The sequence below is a fragment of the Ostrinia furnacalis genome, unplaced genomic scaffold (assembly GCF_004193835.3).
Source record: "Ostrinia furnacalis isolate ACB-3 unplaced genomic scaffold, ASM419383v2 OfSCF5405, whole genome shotgun sequence".
NCBI lineage: Eukaryota > Metazoa > Arthropoda > Insecta > Lepidoptera > Crambidae > Ostrinia > Ostrinia furnacalis.
In genome coordinates this window covers 430,994-450,520 of record NW_021135644.1, presented here as the reverse complement: position 1 = coordinate 450,520, position 19,527 = coordinate 430,994, and the positions used below count along the sequence as shown (strand labels likewise).

General features: G+C 44.6%; 2 protein-coding genes across 3 annotated transcripts; both read left to right on the top strand.

The window, feature by feature from the left end:
• Positions 1-268: 268 nt before the first annotated feature.
• Positions 269-4,857, top strand: LOC114361096 (uncharacterized). Of its 2 annotated transcripts, XM_028316024.1 has the most exons (7): positions 269-484; positions 805-903; positions 1,710-1,878; positions 2,525-3,260; positions 3,340-3,874; positions 4,052-4,160; positions 4,597-4,857. In XM_028316024.1, exons 2-7 carry the CDS (start codon positions 810-812, stop codon positions 4,820-4,822), a joined length of 1,869 nt encoding a protein of 622 aa, XP_028171825.1. In that variant the 5' UTR covers positions 269-484; positions 805-809; the 3' UTR covers positions 4,823-4,857. The 2 variants fall into 2 exon arrangements, with proteins under 2 accessions (XP_028171825.1, XP_028171824.1); XM_028316023.1 differs by lacking the exon at positions 269-484 and having other exon boundaries at positions 509-903.
• A 419-nt stretch (positions 4,858-5,276) lies between these two features.
• Positions 5,277-19,426, top strand: LOC114361100 (putative phospholipase B-like 2). The gene is made up of 13 exons (XM_028316027.1): positions 5,277-5,620; positions 5,915-6,043; positions 6,462-6,576; positions 6,853-6,947; positions 7,665-7,823; positions 8,565-8,685; positions 10,030-10,134; positions 11,536-11,642; positions 12,116-12,232; positions 12,749-12,908; positions 15,075-15,222; positions 15,798-15,942; positions 18,788-19,426. The coding sequence occupies exons 1-13, from the start codon at positions 5,436-5,438 to the stop codon at positions 18,882-18,884; spliced, it is 1,683 nt and encodes a 560-aa protein (XP_028171828.1). The 5' UTR covers positions 5,277-5,435; the 3' UTR covers positions 18,885-19,426.
• Positions 19,427-19,527: the final 101 nt, after the last annotated feature.

Genomic DNA, 19,527 nt, shown 5'->3' with positions numbered 1-19,527 from the left:
ATTTTTAATGAACCATTCTTACTTTTCCATTAATTAATTATCGGTATGTTTTGAACCATGTTTTGAACGCACCGCTACCATTGGCGTTTCATCACCAGCATCCAGCGTTTTAAGAAAAGTATTTAATTTTATAAAAATAATTATTAATTATTGGCAAAAAACAATATTGCTAAATGGTTGCTAAATTATTTCGTGTTCATGTATTTTCATACTTTTCTGAACTAAACTTCTTTTCGAAATAATTTGACAGAAACTTGTCAAAAGCAGCTGATCGACAGATGTTATGGATGTTACAAAGTCGAATAAATTCGCCGAAAAATTTAATAATTCAAATTGTTAAGCCGCATTTTAAAAGTGAAAAATGTAAAGAGAAAGTCAGTCTCAGTTGTTAATTTTTTACAGCAGGACTATTTGTTATATTTTGTCTGTGTTTTATATTTTTATAACTTTTACTTATTAACTATAAACATTGCTCAGTTACAAGGTAAATATTTAGATGTTTATTAAGTAAAAGACGGATTTATTCTGTTACTGCATAATAAATCATTGCCGTCAGCACGTAATCAAAGTTAAATAAATGAAGATCTAACATAACCTTTAATTCAAGATAAATATTCTAGTATCATAAAAACAACCTCAAATTAGACCAAAAAGTTGTAAGTTTATGACTGAAAATATTCCAATAAGACACTGTACTATGTAGTACACAAATAGGAATTGGAATGCAAGAGGTATTGTAACAACTGGTCTGCAGAGGGATGTTAGGTCTCCATTTACTGTTGTACGGCAAAGAGTATTTTCCAGACATCATGACGTTGCTGCTGAAGAGCGTGTGGCAGAACGTGCTGCGAGGCGGGTCGCTCGGCCGCGCCGCTATCAAGTCGCGGAGCTTGTCAACAACAGGTAAAAACCTTATTATTTAATTTGAAATGAAATGAAATATATTTATTTGCTTCAATCTTGAGTAATACAGTAAGGTGTTCTTAAAATGTATTGATTGCTTCAAGAATTCAAGATTAACTCAACTTCTAAAATTAAATAATACTTGAAATTTTAAATTACCTTCGGCTTCTGCCCAGTGCAGCACCAATATTTATGTTTTTATTTATTTACCATCATACCTTTCATATCTTATGTGTATTGTGATTTGTGCCAGAAACAGTCAATTTCTCAGTCCTTGAAGACCAGTAATTTTTTATGGTAGTACCCAATACTTTATTGCAAAACTGTTAATTGTGTGGTCATAATGTGTCATCAATAAGGACATCCATGCCATTCAACATTATTTATTCAGTGCTTTCAACATGCGTTTTTTAGACTGAGTAGTAGTAACTTTGATGTGATAACATCGCATATACAGCGCGTTTCGTGAAACGTGCGTTGACAATGCCTGAAAGACGCATTGTGCATGAACCCTAAAGAGCCAATGCACACAACTTTTGTAGCGATACACACGAAAGTCGGACTGAATCTAGTATAGACGGTTGTAGGATAAAAGCGCGGGTTTATTCCACTATTGTGTGAACTTTTCGTTCACTAATCCCCGTTAACGCCAATTGGAGCTTATAATGGGGAATAATGGACTAAAAATTTCATTAATCCCCGTTATATTAGGATTTTATTTTGAACGTAATGATAATGAAGAATATTGGAATAAGCCAAAGGTGTGTGCCGGCCCTAAGACTTGCAAAGAATTACTAATTTTTCAGTAACAGAAGTAACACGCGCCAAGTCTCCAGACGCGGTGATGTCCCGCCTAAAGACGGCGCCCACCGCTGCCGAGTTGCTGGCGGCTGTGCAGACGCACCTCAACGTGATGACGCACAAACACATGCTGCAGGCGCTGCGCAGCTTGTTCGAGCTGCAGAAGGCGGGCAAGTAAGTTACCACAGCAGCAACAAGTTAAGGCCTATTCAAACCTGATCGATTCGCTGCCGCTGTGGGTAGAGGTACATACCGCGCGGGTTTCGCTCAGGTATTTAGTATCAAGTATTGCGGCTAGAGCGACCTGAGCGATATTCGCTGCCGCTGTGGGTAGAGGTACATACCACGTGGTAGCGAATGCCGCTTAGGTCTGAACAATATTATTACCGCATACCCACTGGGTATTCTCTGCCGCAGACGGTAGCGAATACCGCTTAGGTCTGAATAGGCCTTTATCTTTCTCTTCATTAGACCACTCATATGGCCAAGAAAGAAGAAAGTAAGGAGTTATCTTTCTCTTCATTAGACCACTCATATGACCACGAAAGAAGAATGCAAGGAGTTACGTAAATACACATGGGTTTTAAGACCACACCATGCTTTACATGTTCTATGAGATATCCTCAGCTCTACTATATTATTACCTTCCAAGTTTTTATGTTAGGCGTCAAAGGTGACGGTCTCAACGCCACTGTTTCATTATGAGTCTAGGTATTAGCAGCCCAATAAGAGCTCGCATCCTCGTCTTTATTGTTCTTTAACACATGTTTTTATTTTCAAAGTAGTTCAAATAAAACAACTTACTTTTTTCTTCCTTCAGAATGGACCAAGACACCCAAAGCATTATAAAGAACCCAGCGTTTAGCGTTCTCTGTCAGAACTTCAAAAAGCACGCGCGGGCTCTTGAAATCAACGAGGCTATCGAAGCGACAAAGGTGCTGTCCTACCTGAAGGTGCCCGTCGACTCGCTCATCCTCCAGACCATGCTGCAGCTCATCAGATATAACATCAACTTCATCAACGTCCGCCAGATCATGTTCCTAGACTTTCTCCTAAATCGATACGACTGTAAGAACCACTTGGTAGACGCGCTAAAACTGGCACTACCCCTTGCCTTTCAAATACGACTTCCTCTTGAAATGGACAATGAAGATTTGCCTCTTTTGAGGGATATGCTATCATACTGCTGCAACCACGACCTCCCAGACCGGTGTATCAACAACATAGTGACAGGACTGTTGCTGCATGACCAGCAGATAAACGCGCAGAACGCTAAGTCGATAATATGGTCGCTGTGTCAGGTGAACTGCACCGAGGAGGTGTTTCCGACTAGAGTTCAGCTGCTGCACATATGCTGCGATATCTTGACGCAGCGTGTGCACGAGCTGACTTATGACGATGTTCTGCGGACGGCTGCGAGGATCAAGGGCCGCGTGCTGGAGAAGCACCCGGAGTATTACCACGAGCAGCTGATGGACGCGTTGGCAAACTATGTTGTACAGAACAACATTGACTTCGAGAGGAGCTTGCTGCTGGCCAGAGTACTGTCTAGACTCGTAAGTGTGTTTCATAGGTCAATCAAGTATGCCACAAAAACATTTTAAACTCAATAACATCTATTTTTATTATTTACAGGCCCACACCCACCTAGGTTTGGTCGAGTACCTCTGCCAACTAGCCTCGTCGGACCCCACGATACTCTCCAAAGCGCGCACCAACATCCTCTTCGGCTTCATCAACTGCTTGTCCAACAACAACTACAGACCCAACCCCGACCAGTGGGACGTGCTCCGAAAACAGATCTCTCTAAACCCAGTCCTCGACGGCAAGAACTTCGCGCTGCCTTGGACGAAACTCTGCTTAGAACTGGCTTCGCTAGGTCACTACGAAGATAGGGTGCTCGAAAGGGTGTTTTCGAAGGAGTTCTTAAAAGATTATTTGTCGCGGGAGAATAATACGCTGGATTACCTGCAGCTGCTGACGCTGCATGAGGCTGTGAAGTGCTTCCATAGTCGGGAGTATTCGCTGCCTCCTGAGACGCTGGAGAGGGCGAAGGCTCTGTACCCGGTGCACAGCTTGACGGAGCAGCTGGAGGAACATCTAGCGAGAGGATTAGGCGGGAGGGAGTTTGTGGCCAAGCATGTGGTGCTGCCGAATGGAATAGTAGCAGGTATTTATTCCTATTCATTTCTTTAAAATAATTTGAAAAAAATGACCTTTCGGTTTGCTTCTCTTTCTGGGAGCTACTTTTTACAAAAAGAACTTACAATGGATAATATGTGTTTTGTATTCTTACAATGCATGTAAACAACATTTTTTAATAATTATTATCTTGTATTTCTTTCAGATGTAGTAACGTGTCTGAAAGGCGGGTACCCTATGAAGCTCACAGTCCCAGCAGGGTTTGTCAATAAAGTGCCGATTAAAGAACTAAGCATACCCCAAGGTGCAATTGTGTAAGTGATTTACAACATAATGTGATGGCGCAAGTACACTATGCGGAAAATCGTCCAAGTCGAAGCGCTAGCCTGCACACCGAATTATGGGCGACGCACGGGTCGAAGGAGAAAGACCGAGATGGTGTTCACACTATTACGTCTTGGCCCATTTCCCGCATAGTGTACTTGCGCCATAACGTAAAGGATGCTATAGTCTGGTCTGTGAGCACGTAGAATTTTGTCCAATGACCCCAAGCTACCCATCCTTATCGCTCGCGCGTAATTCTCATTGCCGGTGCCAGTCGCACAGTCGCGACAGCAATATAATTACGCGCGAGCGAAAAGGATGGGGTCATTGGACAAAATTCAACGTGCTCACAGACCGGGCTTTAAAAAAGATTACCTAGCCAGCCCCAATTTTAAAATAAAAGATATTTTCACAATCTTTTTTCAGCGTCTGCATAATGAACTTCAGCCCGGGTTGTTTTTCAATGAACAGCAACCGCCTCCGCGGCACCTTCCGACTCATACTCGATATTGTGGAGAAGTTGGGCTACGTCGCGGTGGGCGTCAACGTCCACGAGTGGATGACTGCGCCGGCTCATGAACGCGCGCCGTATCTCGTGCGGGAAGTGGCTTACAAGTGCGGGGAGATCGGCATGAAGCTCACTGCAACTTGAACCTGTTTTGTTACCCTGTTTGGACCTGAGATTGAATTGTAGAGCAAATTCTAGTACAAATAAAGACTGTTGAGTTTCTCTTATAAAGTGAAGTTCTTTTTCAATCATCATCATCATAAAAATAGAAACATTGTACTTCCTGGGGAACTATCTCAAGCGAATTGCATTTTTTACGGAAAGGCTTAACGAAGTTTGGCACAAATATTTCAACAGGATATAAATTGAGGAAAACTCATAAAGTTAATATTCCTTCGGAAGAATATTAACTTTATGGGAAAACTTCGTTATTTGAAACCCTTTGAGGACCGATTCCTAGAAAAGGAGAAAAATGCTCATCAGAAAAATATAAAAACTTTTTGTTTGTTTTTTTTTACAATTGTAACACTATAAATTGCTGTCATTAATGTCACTTCAATTTGACAGTTCACTACTCGTCAAAACGGAAGTCAGTCACTGCCCCGTGTTTTCAAAAGTTGTTTTGATTAGCAATATCTATATTTATTCACTTGCGGCCTTATTTAATTGTGATAAATGTTAATTAAGTTGCAATTACTCATTCGCGCTCTCATTAGAGGCTTCATTACCCAGTGATTTCTCAGCAAGAGTGGTCGACATGGGTGGTTCATTGAAATTTTTTTTGTTTTGTATTTTTGCTTTATTTATTGGCACGGAAAGTAAATATGGGTATGTGACTTGGGTGGGCAACAAAGCTGAGATAACCGTGACTGATTATTTCGCGGACATCCCGGATGTTCACGTCGCAAAGGCTACATACAGCAACGAAATCAACAGCACTGGGTTTGTTATTTTTGTTTATCTATCAACTAACTAAAACTACTAACTAGAACTAACTAGAACTAAGTAAAACAGCTGTGTTTAATAATGTAAACATGATGATTTAAATTGGAAGGAAAGATCTCATTAATATTAGTTTTAGAATAGGATAGGTCACATCACACATCGACTTTGTTTATCTATCACATCATATGCCATTTAAACCTGCAAGTACCTACCTTTTTAAAAGTATTGTGCTTATTCTTAAATTTTTTGTAATTAATAACTTAATTGAATGTTTTGTTAACAACATTTTAGCTGGGCATTCCTGGAGTTGCACACGTCAGGGGACTCGAGTGATGAGCAGCAGGCGTACGCGGCTGGATACCTGGAGGGCTTCCTCACGCGGGACCTCATCTGGATGCACTGGCAGAATGTCTTGAAAGGGTTTGTTCGTTCGTTTCAACCAAATGATGTCCACTGCTGGACAAAGGCCTCCCCCAAGGTTTTCCATGATGAAAGGGTATGGAGAGCTATTTATCTAGCCCTTGATCAAGAAACAAAAACATCAAAGATTTTTTATCAATAAAATAGTTTCTAAATTCACATTAATATAAACTTACAATAAATGACAGATCAACAAAATAAAATTTATGTTAAAAGCCTTAACCGAGCCACTTTTGGATGTATTGAGTGTGGATAGAGAGTCTTTAATATTTCATTGTAAATATTGTCAATTGATATTAAAAGTTGCTTTTACTAGATAATAATTTGGTATGATTAATAATTAAACAATTTAAATATTGACCTACATTATGTGGGTCAATTATGGCACATGTGTTCCACAATTCAATATTTGTTATAGGTATTGCTATAATAAGACAGACGTCTGCGGCCTCATTGAGGAGTTCGTGGATAAGAATGAGGCCTACATTGCCTCCATGGTGTCCCAGCACCCTAATGATGCTTACTGGTATCAGGCAAGTAAAAAATAAACAAACAACTTTTTTTTTAACAAAAGGATATTTTATGTTACTGTAATTAATTAATACTGGTTGCCATCAGCGTATAATATAAACAAGTGAAGTGTGTTATGAGGAAAACATTGTTTATCATAAAGCTTTGACTCACATTTTGGTATCTCTATTCTGAAAAGAGGAATGCTTTGTTTATAATTAACCTAAACTTAATTTGAGAACGAATTCATTTTAGATTTGGTAAAAAAATATTCATACTTAATCTTCAAACTGTTCCAGATGAAACTGTACTACATTCAACTGGAAGGTTTGGCCATCGGGTACAATGAGGCCACCAGTGACCCCTACCAGCTGCTTACCGTCAGAGACATAATGTGAGTATCTAAACTACCTAATGTTATTCTACTACAGGATAGTCGACAGTACCTTGTCTGTCAAGGGTAATACTGGTTATCTAAGGGACCCCCCACTCTAGCGTCTTTTAGACGTGTCGACGTTTTGCTAGCGTAGACGTGATGGTTCAACGTAGCCACGACGAATGCCGGATATACTATACATAGTGCTTGGGTCGCGACCACCCCACCTCGCTCGCTATTGCATCACTTGTTCGAAAACGATCCGTTGGCGTTGCGATGCGATGATTTTTTAAATGCACGTCGTGCTATAATGTCCGGTGTTCCTGCATTGCGCACCCTTTTGAGAGATATCGAACTCGAGTCTTTGCAATGTATTGACTCGACTCATCACGTCACGTCACTTGTTTATTACGATGTCTTCGTGGACCACTTGGAATGCCTCCAGGGACCACCAGTGGTCCGCGGACCACCGCTTAAGAACCACTGCTCTAAACTATTATAACGCAAAGGTGACTGACTGACATTGTGATCTCTTAACGCACAGCCCAAATCACTAAACGGATCGGGCTGGAATTAGGCATGCAGATAGATGTTATGACGTAGGCATCCGCTAAGAAAGGATTTTATGAAACTCCACCCCTAAGTAAAAAGGGATTCACGCGTACGTAGTCGCGGGCGGCCGCTAGTTGTTTATAATTACTGTGATCAATAAAGTCTATTCTATTGTGTTTACAGATGGATAAACATGCTGGGCGACCTGGACGAGCTGGCGTTCGCGCTGACGATGCCGCCAGAGACGCCCGAGGGCTTCCTGTTCCCGGAGCACTGCTCGGGGCTCGTCAAGCTGCTGCCCGACCTCTCCGACCTCTACGTGTCCCAGGTCACGTGGAACAGGTCAGTGGACACCCGACCTGAATGTATCACAAGTCATGCGTTACAAGATAGGGCACCTGTGTCGACTATGTGTCACGTGGTATTGCGTCACGTTTTTGTAGCTTTTTAGCACCGCCTACTCAAATTCTCTGTATTGCTCAAGGTCAGCTGGGAGAGAATGCCTTATGGCATTAAGCTCGCCTTTTTGTACGGAACATTCTTATGTGTGTGCAATAGTCTTTAAATAAAAAATAAACTAGTAAGTGAAACTCTAGTTGACCTGATCTCAAATCAATGGTACAGGGCAATGAACATTTGCGTCGACCCGTAGGTACGTCGCGCAGATCATAGATGACAGGTTAGTGAACATCTGGTTTACCTGTCTTTCAAATCAATGGTACACAGCATTTGCTTCACCTCTACGTCGTCTCGTTTATGTCTCGCAAATCACGCGGTACAGGCAATGAGCATCTGCGTCGATACAGGAGCAATGAACATAAATGACCGACCTGAAATCTCGCAGGTCACATGACACAAGGCAATTATAACCTAACTAACGTATGTCTTGCAAGTGCAAGTCACGCGGTACAAGACAGGGTAATGAAGACTTGGGTCATAAAATAAAAAAATCATAAAATTTATTTATGTTGCAAGTATTCAAATAGATTCCAACTTCTTTTAATTAAGTTGATGCGGTCCAATTCAGACTTACTATTATAGTATTATTTGGAATGAAATGTTGATAAAGCTTTAATTCTTCAGCTACCAGTCGATGCTGCGCTTCCAAAAGATGTACGTGCTGAAATACCGGATAGCGCCCGGAAGTAACGAGCTCATCCCGGGATACAAGATGTCGCTGTCGTCCTACCCTGCGTTTGTGCAGGTAGGTGAACATCAAATGGTGAAGTTTTGGTGGATGGAGGAATAAGGGAGATGCCACAGGGACGCCCCTGCGTCAGATTTATATCTAGATTCTAGCTAGAACAATGGAGCGGCAACTCCCGCAACGTCAACGCCCGTGTGGCATCTCTGTAACTAAGGAAAGAGGGAGGACAAAATGCTGATGGATGATTTGCACTGCGATAAGGCATAAGCCTAGGCGCAGACCACTGATTTTTAGTTGGCCGATAATTGGGCCAGATTCTAATTTGTATGAAGAATCGGCTGATACCAAATCGGTGTAATGTGCGCACTTACATGCATGTTCATACTGATCAACAGCCCGACTCAACTATCGGCCAAGAAAAATCGGTGGTCTGCGCCTAAGAATAGGCTTCATGATAAACAATGTTTTCCTCATAACACACTTCCCTTGTTTATATTATATGCTGATGGCAACCAGTATTAATTAATTATAGTAACTTTTAGAGTAGGCGCACACCGTTGATTTTTAGTTGGCCGATAGTTGTGCCCGATTTTAAATTGTATGAAGAATCGGCGAAATCGAATCGGCGTAGTGTGCGCACTCCCATCATGCCCATACTGATCAACTGTCCGACTAAACTATCGGCCGACGAAAAATCAACGGTGTGCGCTTACTCTAACTAAGGAAAGAGGGAGGACAAAATGCTGATGGATCGATTTGCACTGCGATAAGGCATAAGCCTAAGCGCAGACCACCGATTTTTAGTTGGCCGATAGTTGGGCACGATCCGATTCTAATTTGTATGAAGAATCGGTCGATACCGAATCGGCGTAATGTGCGCACTTTCATACGTCATCTCCGTACTGATTAACAGCCCGACTTAACTCAATTAACGGCCAACAAAAAATCTGTGGTCTGCGCCTAAACTAACATGACCACGCCCACAAGTACTCAAATGTTGTTTGTGGAATTTGGACTTAGATTTACGGTCGGGTGAGGATGGGTAACTATTTTGAAATTATCATGTCGATGATTCGAATTTCAATATTTGAACCAATCACAGTCTTGTAAATTGTTCTACAGAATATTATGTATAGCTCATTACCCGACTACGGCAAAGCAAGGAGGGTTATGATTTTATTCATCCACGATTTCTACCTATCTATATCCTATCAATTTTTGGTCGAGGGAAGCGCGGGGCGCGGGGAGTTTGATCCGAGCAATCCGAGCGTCATTATTGTAATGTGCGTAACACTCAAACATTAGCGGAAGAATGGTGGGGCGCGTCTTCGTCGATGAAACGATCTATAGTCATTCTTTAACGCCGAATCATATCATAGACAATAACCGTGTTCCCGTCAGTCCACAGACGACTTCTACATCCTGTCGTCGGGGCTGGTGGCGGCCGAGACCACCATCGGCAACAGCAACCGCACGCTCTTCCGCCACGTGCACCCCGTCGGACAGGTGAGATAATAAACAAATAAATAAATATCCTTGGACATGTTTACGCTGCGCCTGATGATGACAGATGACTGTTGAGCTAGCTTCACTGTTACAGATTTACAGGTCGCTCAACGAAAGTTGAGGCGCAATGTAATATTTGAATACAGAGTGCTGAGTGTGAGTTTTTTGTGAGCGCGTCAAAAAATGAAATTAAATCTATGAGTCATACAATCCGTCATACAGTATGACGGATTGTACAGCGCCCCTAGCGGGAAACTATCAAAAACTAAAATTTTCATACAATTTTTAAACGCGCTCACTAGTGAGCACGTTTGATATAAACTCACACTCAGCCCACAGAATACAAGCAACACATTACACATTTTAATTCAAATATTGAATACACTACCTACCTCTTGTTAAATGTCTGCAAGCGAAACAGAAAGCACTTATCAGTTCAACTACCCAAAGACGTCAGCGCAGACAGCTTATTAAAAAAAATGTTTTGATGGCCTCAACTTTCTTTGCGCGACCTATACGTCGTGTCGTGATACCTAGTGGAACCTGAAGTATAGCCTAGCATAGTAGCAAATTCAAATTCAAATATTTTATTCAGTACATAGGCCCCTTCCATGGCACTTACACTCGTCCCAAATATAGCTTGCCCTACCACCACTTCGGGACAACATATGGGCTGCTGCTGAGAACGCCTTAGCCTTAGGTATAACGCAGTAACAGTGTAATATCTCTCAAGCGCTGCAATATAGCAGAACATAACAGTGTTATGTGGCAAATATACAGTACTAGCTTTCCGCCCGCGGCTTCGCCCGCGGCTTCGCCCGCGTGGAATTTTGTCTGTCACAGTAAAACTTTATCGCGTGTGTAGGTTTTTATCGTAACCTATTCTATAAACTCGTGTAAGTGTACCTATTTAGTGTCTGTATAAGAATGTTAATTTATCTGACTCAAAGTTTAACTCAAGTTGGTAAAGTGTGAGGATCCTAGCTATCCTGGGAGTTACTGCCACTGACCTTCAATGAAATACGAATATACCGAACAATAGAAACGCTGTTCCAAAAACCGGGATAAAAACTATCCTATGTCCTTTCCCGGGACTATCTCAATGCCAAATTTCATCAAAATCGGTTCAGTGGTTTAGGCGTGAAAGAGAGACAGACAGACAGAGTTAGGCGGTTATCGCACAGCGCCGCGTGATTTTCATATAAAAAATCACGCGCGCGGACGCGTTGTCAGTGTGAAGTGCCGCGCGTGTTTTCTATACAAACTGAGGTACTTGCATACAATGATTAAATCTGTCGCCCCGCGCTCCGCGGCGGAGCGCGGCGCAGTGTGATAACCGCCTTACTTTCGCATTTATAATATTAGAATAGATAGCGAAATATAACGGGTTCTTTTGCCTAGGTCCTAGAGTACGCGCGCGCGATGGTGGCCAACCGGCTGGCGCGCTCGGGTGCCGACTGGGTGCAGCTTTTCCGCAAGCACAACAGCGGCACCTACAACAACCAGTGGTGCGTACGAGCCCTTGAAATCATGTAGCGTGTACGGAAATGACGTGTCACTTTCACATACTTTCAGCGGTCAGTTCAAAGTGCATCATGTATGAACAACATGGTCACGGGCAAGACAATCTGTCACCTGTGCGGTTTGCGTTCTTTGTTCGGTGCCGGCAGGGTCAGATCGTATTAATACAAAATGTTGAACCGCCAGAACGCTTTTAAAAGAAAGATTTTTTTAAAATCAAATCACAAATTACCTTTTAATCGGGTCCAGACGATTGTAACGCTTAATGAAATGTATCGTGTGATGTAATGGAAATACTTTACATGTAATGCTCGTAGTGCCGTAGAATTCGTGTTACATTAAACATTACACCCGTGTGGACCCGGATTTAAAAATACTACATCTCAATATTATGTCCTTGTTTTATAATAGGTGCTATTTTTCAACCATAAATATTTCTTTATTGCATTATTCATATCAGGTACATAGTGGACTACAAAAAGTTTAAGCCGCGCACGTCACGGGCCGCCGGCGTGATCAAACCGGGCCTGCTGTGGGTCGTGGAGCAACTACCGGGGTACACAGAAGCAGCAGACTTGTAAGCGAACTTAGTCCTTATGCGTGTAGAGATAAAGTTGTTTACTTTGATACGACGGGCGCGGTGGGCGTGGAGATAAAAATTCACATTGGCGCACGGTGAGCGCCGGGCGTGTCAGTAACATCAGAGTAAATACAAATGAGTAGATCATCTTCATAAAAACGCCCGAGCGCGGTTTGTATGTGAGCGCGCCAATACGTATTGGCGCGCGCTCACATACAAACCGCGCTCGGTGCGTTTCTATGAAGATGACCTACTCATTTGTTCACACTGGTAACATTGTATCAGAACGTCGCGTGTGCACGTCACGTGGCTACTGTATTTGCACTAAAATCTATGCTTAATCTGATGATAGATTAAGCTTGCCCTGCAGAATACCTTTTTACTCGTGCCTTGAAGTCCTTATGATTGTATAATTTCGGGAACACAAAAACAAACAAGGAATTCCACTCTTAAAAAACTGTTCTTAAGGCTTGTTTTTGTCTGACGTCCCATTGCAATTTTCTCTATCTCCAGAACAAGCCTGCTACGTCGCAGCAGCTACTTCCCATCCTACAACATCGCGTATTTCCCGCGGGTCTTCAACCTGAGCGGCGGGCAGGTGCGCGTGGACACCTACGGCGACTGGTTCGGGTACCACACCAACCCGCGCGCCAAGATGTTCAAGCAGAAACAGGTTAGTTTTTTATTTATTTCTTCCTCCAGAACAGGCCTGCGGCGCAGGATATTACCGTGGAAAACAACCCTAGATACGCCAATGAACCCGTGCATGCTTAGAATGTGCTCAGTCGAAAATAATCGCATATTGCCATGATGAAATGTGGTCTGAGCCACTCCACAGTGCCCCGATTGCGCTATTTTTAACGTCTCCAATACATTGGCGCTTCTTCACCAGTTGCGCTCCGTTTTTCGTTCCAGCTGAGGTGCAATGGTATCGCGGTAAAGTTCACGCGCAAACAAAGACAAAACAACGGATTTAATCACTTTCTATTAAAAAAGTCCGAAAACCTTATTTTTTCACTAAAACACAGCAGATGTTCGTGAAGGCGTTTGAGAAAAAGTAGCTTTCTTTCAGCTTTTACACAAATAAGCAGTTGCGTTTTGTTTTCGTGAGAACTAGCTGTCGATGCGACACCGCGATACGAATTTGTGATTTTCGTTCGTTGTCTATAGTCTGGTCCGGGAGCTCGTAGAATTTTGTCCAATGACCCCAAGCTACCCATCCTTATCGCTCGCGCGTAATTATGTTGCTGTCACGCTCGCACACTCACTGCAGGCGCCCGTCCCACAGTCGCGATAGCAATATAATTACACGCGAGCGATAAGGATGGGTAGCTTGGGGTCATTGGACAAAATTCTACGTGCTCCCGGACCAGACTATAGTCGCGTTGTAGTTGAGAATATTTAGCGCAATCGGGGCACAGGCCTGCTACGTCGCAGTAGCTACTTCCCTTCGTACAATATCGCGTATTTCCCGCGAGTCTTCAACCTGAGCGGCGGGCAGGTGCGCGTGGACACCTACGGCGACTGGTTCGGGTACCACACCAACCCGCGCGCCAAGATGTTCAAGCAGAAACAGGTTAGTTTTTTATTTATTTCTTCCTCCAGAACAGGCCTGCGGCGCAGGATATTACAGTGGAAAACAACCCTAGATACGCCAATGAACCCGTGCATGCTTAGAATGTGCTCAGTCGAAAATAATCGCATATTGCCATGATGAAATGTGGTCTGAGCCACTCCACAGTGCCCCGATTGCGCCATTTTTTAACGTCTCCAATACATTGGCGCTTCTTCACCAGTTGCGCTCCGTTTTTCATTCCAGCTGAGGTGCAAATTCTTTATCGCGGTAAAGTTCACGCAAAGACAAAACAACGGATTTAATCACTTTCCATTAAAAAAGTCCGAAAACCTTATTTTTTCACTAAAACACAGCAAATGTTCGTGAAGGCGTTTGGAAAAAGTAGCTTTCTTTTAGCTTTTACACAAAGAAGCAGTTGCGTTTTGTTTTCGTTTGAACTAGCTGTCAATGCGACACCGCGATACGAATTTGTGATTTTCGTTCGTCGTCTATAATCGCGACTGTGGGACGGGCGCCTGCAGTGAGTGTGCGAGCGTGACAGCAACATAATTACGCGCGAGCGATAAGGATGGGTAGCTTGGGGTCATTGGACAAAATTCTACGTGCTCCCGGACCAGACTATAGTCGCGTTGTAGTTGAAAATATTTAGCGCAATCGGGGCCCAGGCCTGCTACGTCGCAGCAGCTACTTCCCTTCGTACAACATCGCGTATTTCCCGCGGGTCTTCAACCTGAGCGGCGGGCAGGTGCGCGTGGACACCTACGGCGACTGGTTCGGGTACCACACCAACCCGCGCGCCAAGATGTTCAAGCAGAAACAGGTGGGTATTTATTTCTTTCTTCCTCCAGAACAGGCCTGCGGCGCAGGATATTACCGTGGAAAACAACCAAACTGTGGAATGGACTGTCGTCTGCGGTGTTTCCGGACGGATACGACTTGCAAGCTTTCAAGAAGAAAGCGTATCTTCACCTTAAAGGCCGGCAACGCACCTGTAACGCCCCTGGGTCTGCGGGTGTCTATGGGCGACGGTAATCACTTACCATCAGGTGATCCGTCTGCACGTTTGCCTCCTGTCACATAAAAAAAAAGATTCGCCAATGAACCCGTACATGCTTTGAATGTGCGCGGACGAAAATAATCGCATTTTTCCATGATGCAGTGTAATCTGAGCCACTCCGCAGTTGCGAATGACACCTATGCCGTGCAGCGGCACGTATATTGGCTTACTTTTCTTGCTAAACGGAGCTCTATTTCCATCCCCAGGCTGACATCAACAACCTAAAAGACATGTACGACACAATGCGCTACAACGACTTCAAGCACGACCCGCTCGCGCGCTGCTCGCAGTGCAGCCCGCCCTACAGCGGCTGCAACGCTATCTCGGCGCGCAACGACCTCAACCCCGCCGGCGGTGAGTGACGTCACACTTCAAGCACGACCCGCTCGCGCGCTGCTCGCAGTAAGATGTGTCCAATGTTGAAAGGCTGCCGACCTGGATACGAATACGATGCACGAGCTTCTTGAACACTATTTCCAAATGACGTCATAAGATATCTTTGCCATTCAAAATCTAAGGAGTCTCACTCGATTTCACAGCTCACCAAAAACATATCAATTGAATGCAGTGTGCTTACCATGAATTTCCATTAGATGTGCTCGCTAGTGACTGCGTAAAAAAAGACAATCGTACAGCGCCCCGAACGGCTAGTTTTAAGAACCAAAATCTCTATAGATTTTTGACACACACACACACACACATAATGTAAACTCATGGTAAGCAAACAGGTGTCAACTACCTTATTATCCAATTGATATCGATACACTTAATTAAAGATAACTTTAATTAAGTGTATCGATATTTATTACGGCATCTTCTCAGCACTTTTTGTCCTGAAGCAGTAGTAGGGTTAATTCTGGGACGTGTAAAAGTGCTTTTTAAAAGCCTACTTGCATAAATAAATGAGTTTTATTATCCTCTGCCTCCAGGCACGTATCCGTTCCGCGCGCTGGGGCACCGCAGCCACGGCGCCACGGACGCCAAGATCACGAGCGCCGGCCTGCGCCCCGCCTACCAGTTCATCGCCGTCGCCAGCCCCACCTACAACATCTCCCGCGGCATTCCGCCCTTCTCGTGAGTCACAATGACAGTCAGTGGGTCTATAGTCTGGCTCGGACACCGCAGCCACGGCGCCACCGACGCCAAGACACGAGCGCCGGCCTGCGCCCCGCCTACAACATCTCCCGGGGCATCCCGCCCTTCGCGTGAGTCACAATGACAGTCCGTGGGTCCAGTAGCGGCGTAAGGGGGGGGCGGTGGGGGCGGTCCGCCCCGGGTGCCAAGCATCAGGGGGTGACACAAGTCGCGCAGAGCCCCGATTACGGTAACTTTTAACGTCAACAATCCAGACACGCTTCTCGATTCTGCGATACGATTGGTCAAAACAGCTGACGTACGCTGTTGAACGACCAATCGTATCGCAGAATCGAGAAGCGTGTCTGGATTGTTGACGTTAAAAGTTACCGTAATCGGGGCTCTGCGCGACTTGTGTCACCCCCTGATGCTTGGCACCCGGGGCGGACCGCCCCCACCGCCCCCCCCTTACGCCGCTACTGGACCCACGGACTGTCATTGTGACTCACGCGAAGGGCGGGATGCCCCGGGAGATGTTGTAGGCGGGGCGCAGGCCGGCGCTCGTGTCTTGGCGTCGGTGGCGCCGTGGCTGCGGTGTCCGAGCCAGACTATAGACCCACTGACTGTCATTGTGACTCACGAGAAGGGCGGAATGCCGCGGGAGATGTTGTAGGTGGGGCTGGCGACGGCGATGAACTGGTAGGCGGGGCGCAGGCCGGCGCTCGTGATCTTGGCGTCCGTGGCGCCGTGGCTGCTACCAACCCATGCTACGCCGCCACTGCGTGGGTCCTATAGTCTGGGCTCGGACACCGCAGCCACGGCGCCGCCGTCGCCAGCCCCACCTACAACATCTCCCGGGGCATCCCGCCCTTCGCGTGAGTCACAATGACAGCCAGTGGGTCTAGACCAGTGGTTCTTAACCGGTGGTCCGCGGACTACTGGTGGTCCCTGAAGGCATTCCAAGTGGTCCGCGAAGACATCGTAAGAAACAAGTGATGTGACGTGAGGATTTGAAAAAAACATTCTTATTCTCAAAATGACCTTACTTGAAACACCCACCACAGTTTATCTATCTACTGTGCACCCACGAAGTTTGTCTAACCTTCCGTGGTCCCTGACAAGACAGAAATTTGGTAAAATGGTCCCTCACGACTTAAAGGTTAAGAACCACTGGTCTAGACAAAGTGCACATTAAAATCGCAAACCAGTCGAAAAGTGGTCAATAGGCATTTTTTCGTATGGAGTTTTGACAGATTCGAATTTCGATTCGATCAAAAACTGCATTTTGTCTAGGGGGGCTGAAGTCAATCAAGATAGTATTGCTTTGATTTTGATGAAGATTTCATCTAGTTACAAAATTGGAGAACTAGATTATTATAAATCGATACTATTATCACAAAAATAAACTAACGATAGTCCAATTTGTGTCGATACTAAATCGATTACTACATAATTACCGAGGGTTTGACACCACTAGCGACAGCGAGTGATAGTACCTCACTCGACAGTGGCGCCAACCTAGTGATTGCAAATGTGGTAGTCTGCCTACCGCGTCAGCGCTCACCAGTTGGCGCCATTGTCTTTACACCTTCCTCGCCTGTGAGTGGCGCCTACTGGTGAGCACAAATAAGGAAACCTTCATTAAAATTAATTGATCAATATAAATGTTTTCTGCAACACACACTCTTAGGGTGGATTGGACATAAGTAAATATTCATTTCAGAATAAATCGTCAGTTATAGATGACCCACGCTGAACTGTCCCACCAAACTCAATGACAGGGGGGCGCTACCATCGTTCAACTATATGGTTTCCAACATGGCAAAAATCTGAACCAGCGATCCGGTATTGACAGTGGCGCCCCGCTGTCAATGTCATCGACAGGACAGTCCAGTATTTTGGAACTATATTCGACATTTTGACAAATTTCCCATACTGATCTGTCAATGTGCCAGTTAGGCCTCAGCCTCGAACTTAGCGGGCAGCGGGGCGGGAGCGGCGGCGGCGCGGGAGCGGGGCGGGCAACGCAGACCCGTTCTCGAAATAAGCGGGCAGCACGCGCGGCGCTTTAGCGGCGAAGTGTTGTGTTCGGGGTTGTGTTGTCGAGATATTTGTTTTTATTCGCAAACGAAATGTCTGAACAACGGCGACAATTTTATTTCGATTCAAATTTATTCCTAACGCTCGATTTATTGTGGGCAAAAGAAGGAGTGCGCTGCCCGCTCGTTGCCCGCTCCCTTGCCGCTGCCCGCTCGTTGCCCGCTGCCGCGCCGCTGTTTTCGAGAACCGGTCTATTTGATTTTACGCATAAAATCCTGCCGCTCCCGCGCCGCCGCCGCCGCCGCCCCGCTGCCCGCTAAGTTCGAGGCTGAGGCCTTAAACGCAGACCCGTTCTCGAAATAAGCGGGCAGCTCGCGCGGCGCTTTAGCGGCGAAGTGTTGTGTTCGGGGTTGTGTTGTCGAGATATTTGTTTTTATTCGCAAACGAAATGTCTGAACAACGGCGACAATTTTATTTCGATTCAAATTTATTCCTAACGCTCGATTTATTGTGGGCAAAAGAAGGAGTGCGCTGCCCGCTCGTTGCCCGCTCCCTTGCCGCTGCCCGCTCGTTGCCCGCTGCCGCGCCGCTGTTTTCGAGAACCGGTCTATTTGATTTTACGCATAAAATCCTGCCGCTCCCGCGCCGCCGCCGCCGCCGCCCCGCTGCCCGCTAAGTTCGAGGCTGAGGCCTTAAACCAGCAGTTATTCTCTGATAAAAGTTTGGTCGAATCGGCCTTAATAGAGATAGATTATCTCTAACACTCTCTGGCCAATGCAATAACCTTCCTCTGATCCTTTCGCAGGTGGAGCGACTTCGACTTAGGTCCCACGATCTCCCACGTGGGCCACCCCGACCGCTGGATGTTCCCGCCGCTGCTCCACCGCTGGGAGTGGGAGTGACCGCCAAACGTCACTCTTGTTAGGCTTAGTAACTCAGTCGTGTCACATCACTCAATGCCTCTCTACAAGGGGGATTCTCCATTATCCACCTCAAGTTGTAAACAACTTAATTGATAACATAATATAATTTCTTATGAGAATGCAGCAGTGAAAGTGACTATTATTTAAAGTTATAGTTTAAATTCAGCTAGCAGCTGTAAACAGCTAGAAGGGGCTAGATTTTTATGAGAAAATGACTCGTTTCTTGGGAATAAAATAAAAATCCCAAAATCTCATTTACAATGTTTCATAGGGGAATACCAAATGCAAAAAAGTCTACTTATAATCATAGTAATATATTGAAATCAATAGTTTTATAACTAAGTTTTTTACATTATTTACGATAAATAAATCAAGTTTTACAAATAGTGTTTTCTTTTAAGTTATTGTAAACACCAATAAACCTTTATATACAGATTCTTATATTAAAACAGTACTAGAACCGTGATCTGTGGTCCGAAACAAATATTAAGTTTCAGATCAACTATTACTACTTACAAATACATAACATAAATGTTTAGGTATCCTTCCGTTTGGCCAAATTACTTTTCGCCAAATTTCACTTCGCAAACAACTTATCGCCAAAGTTTCATTTCCCAAATTA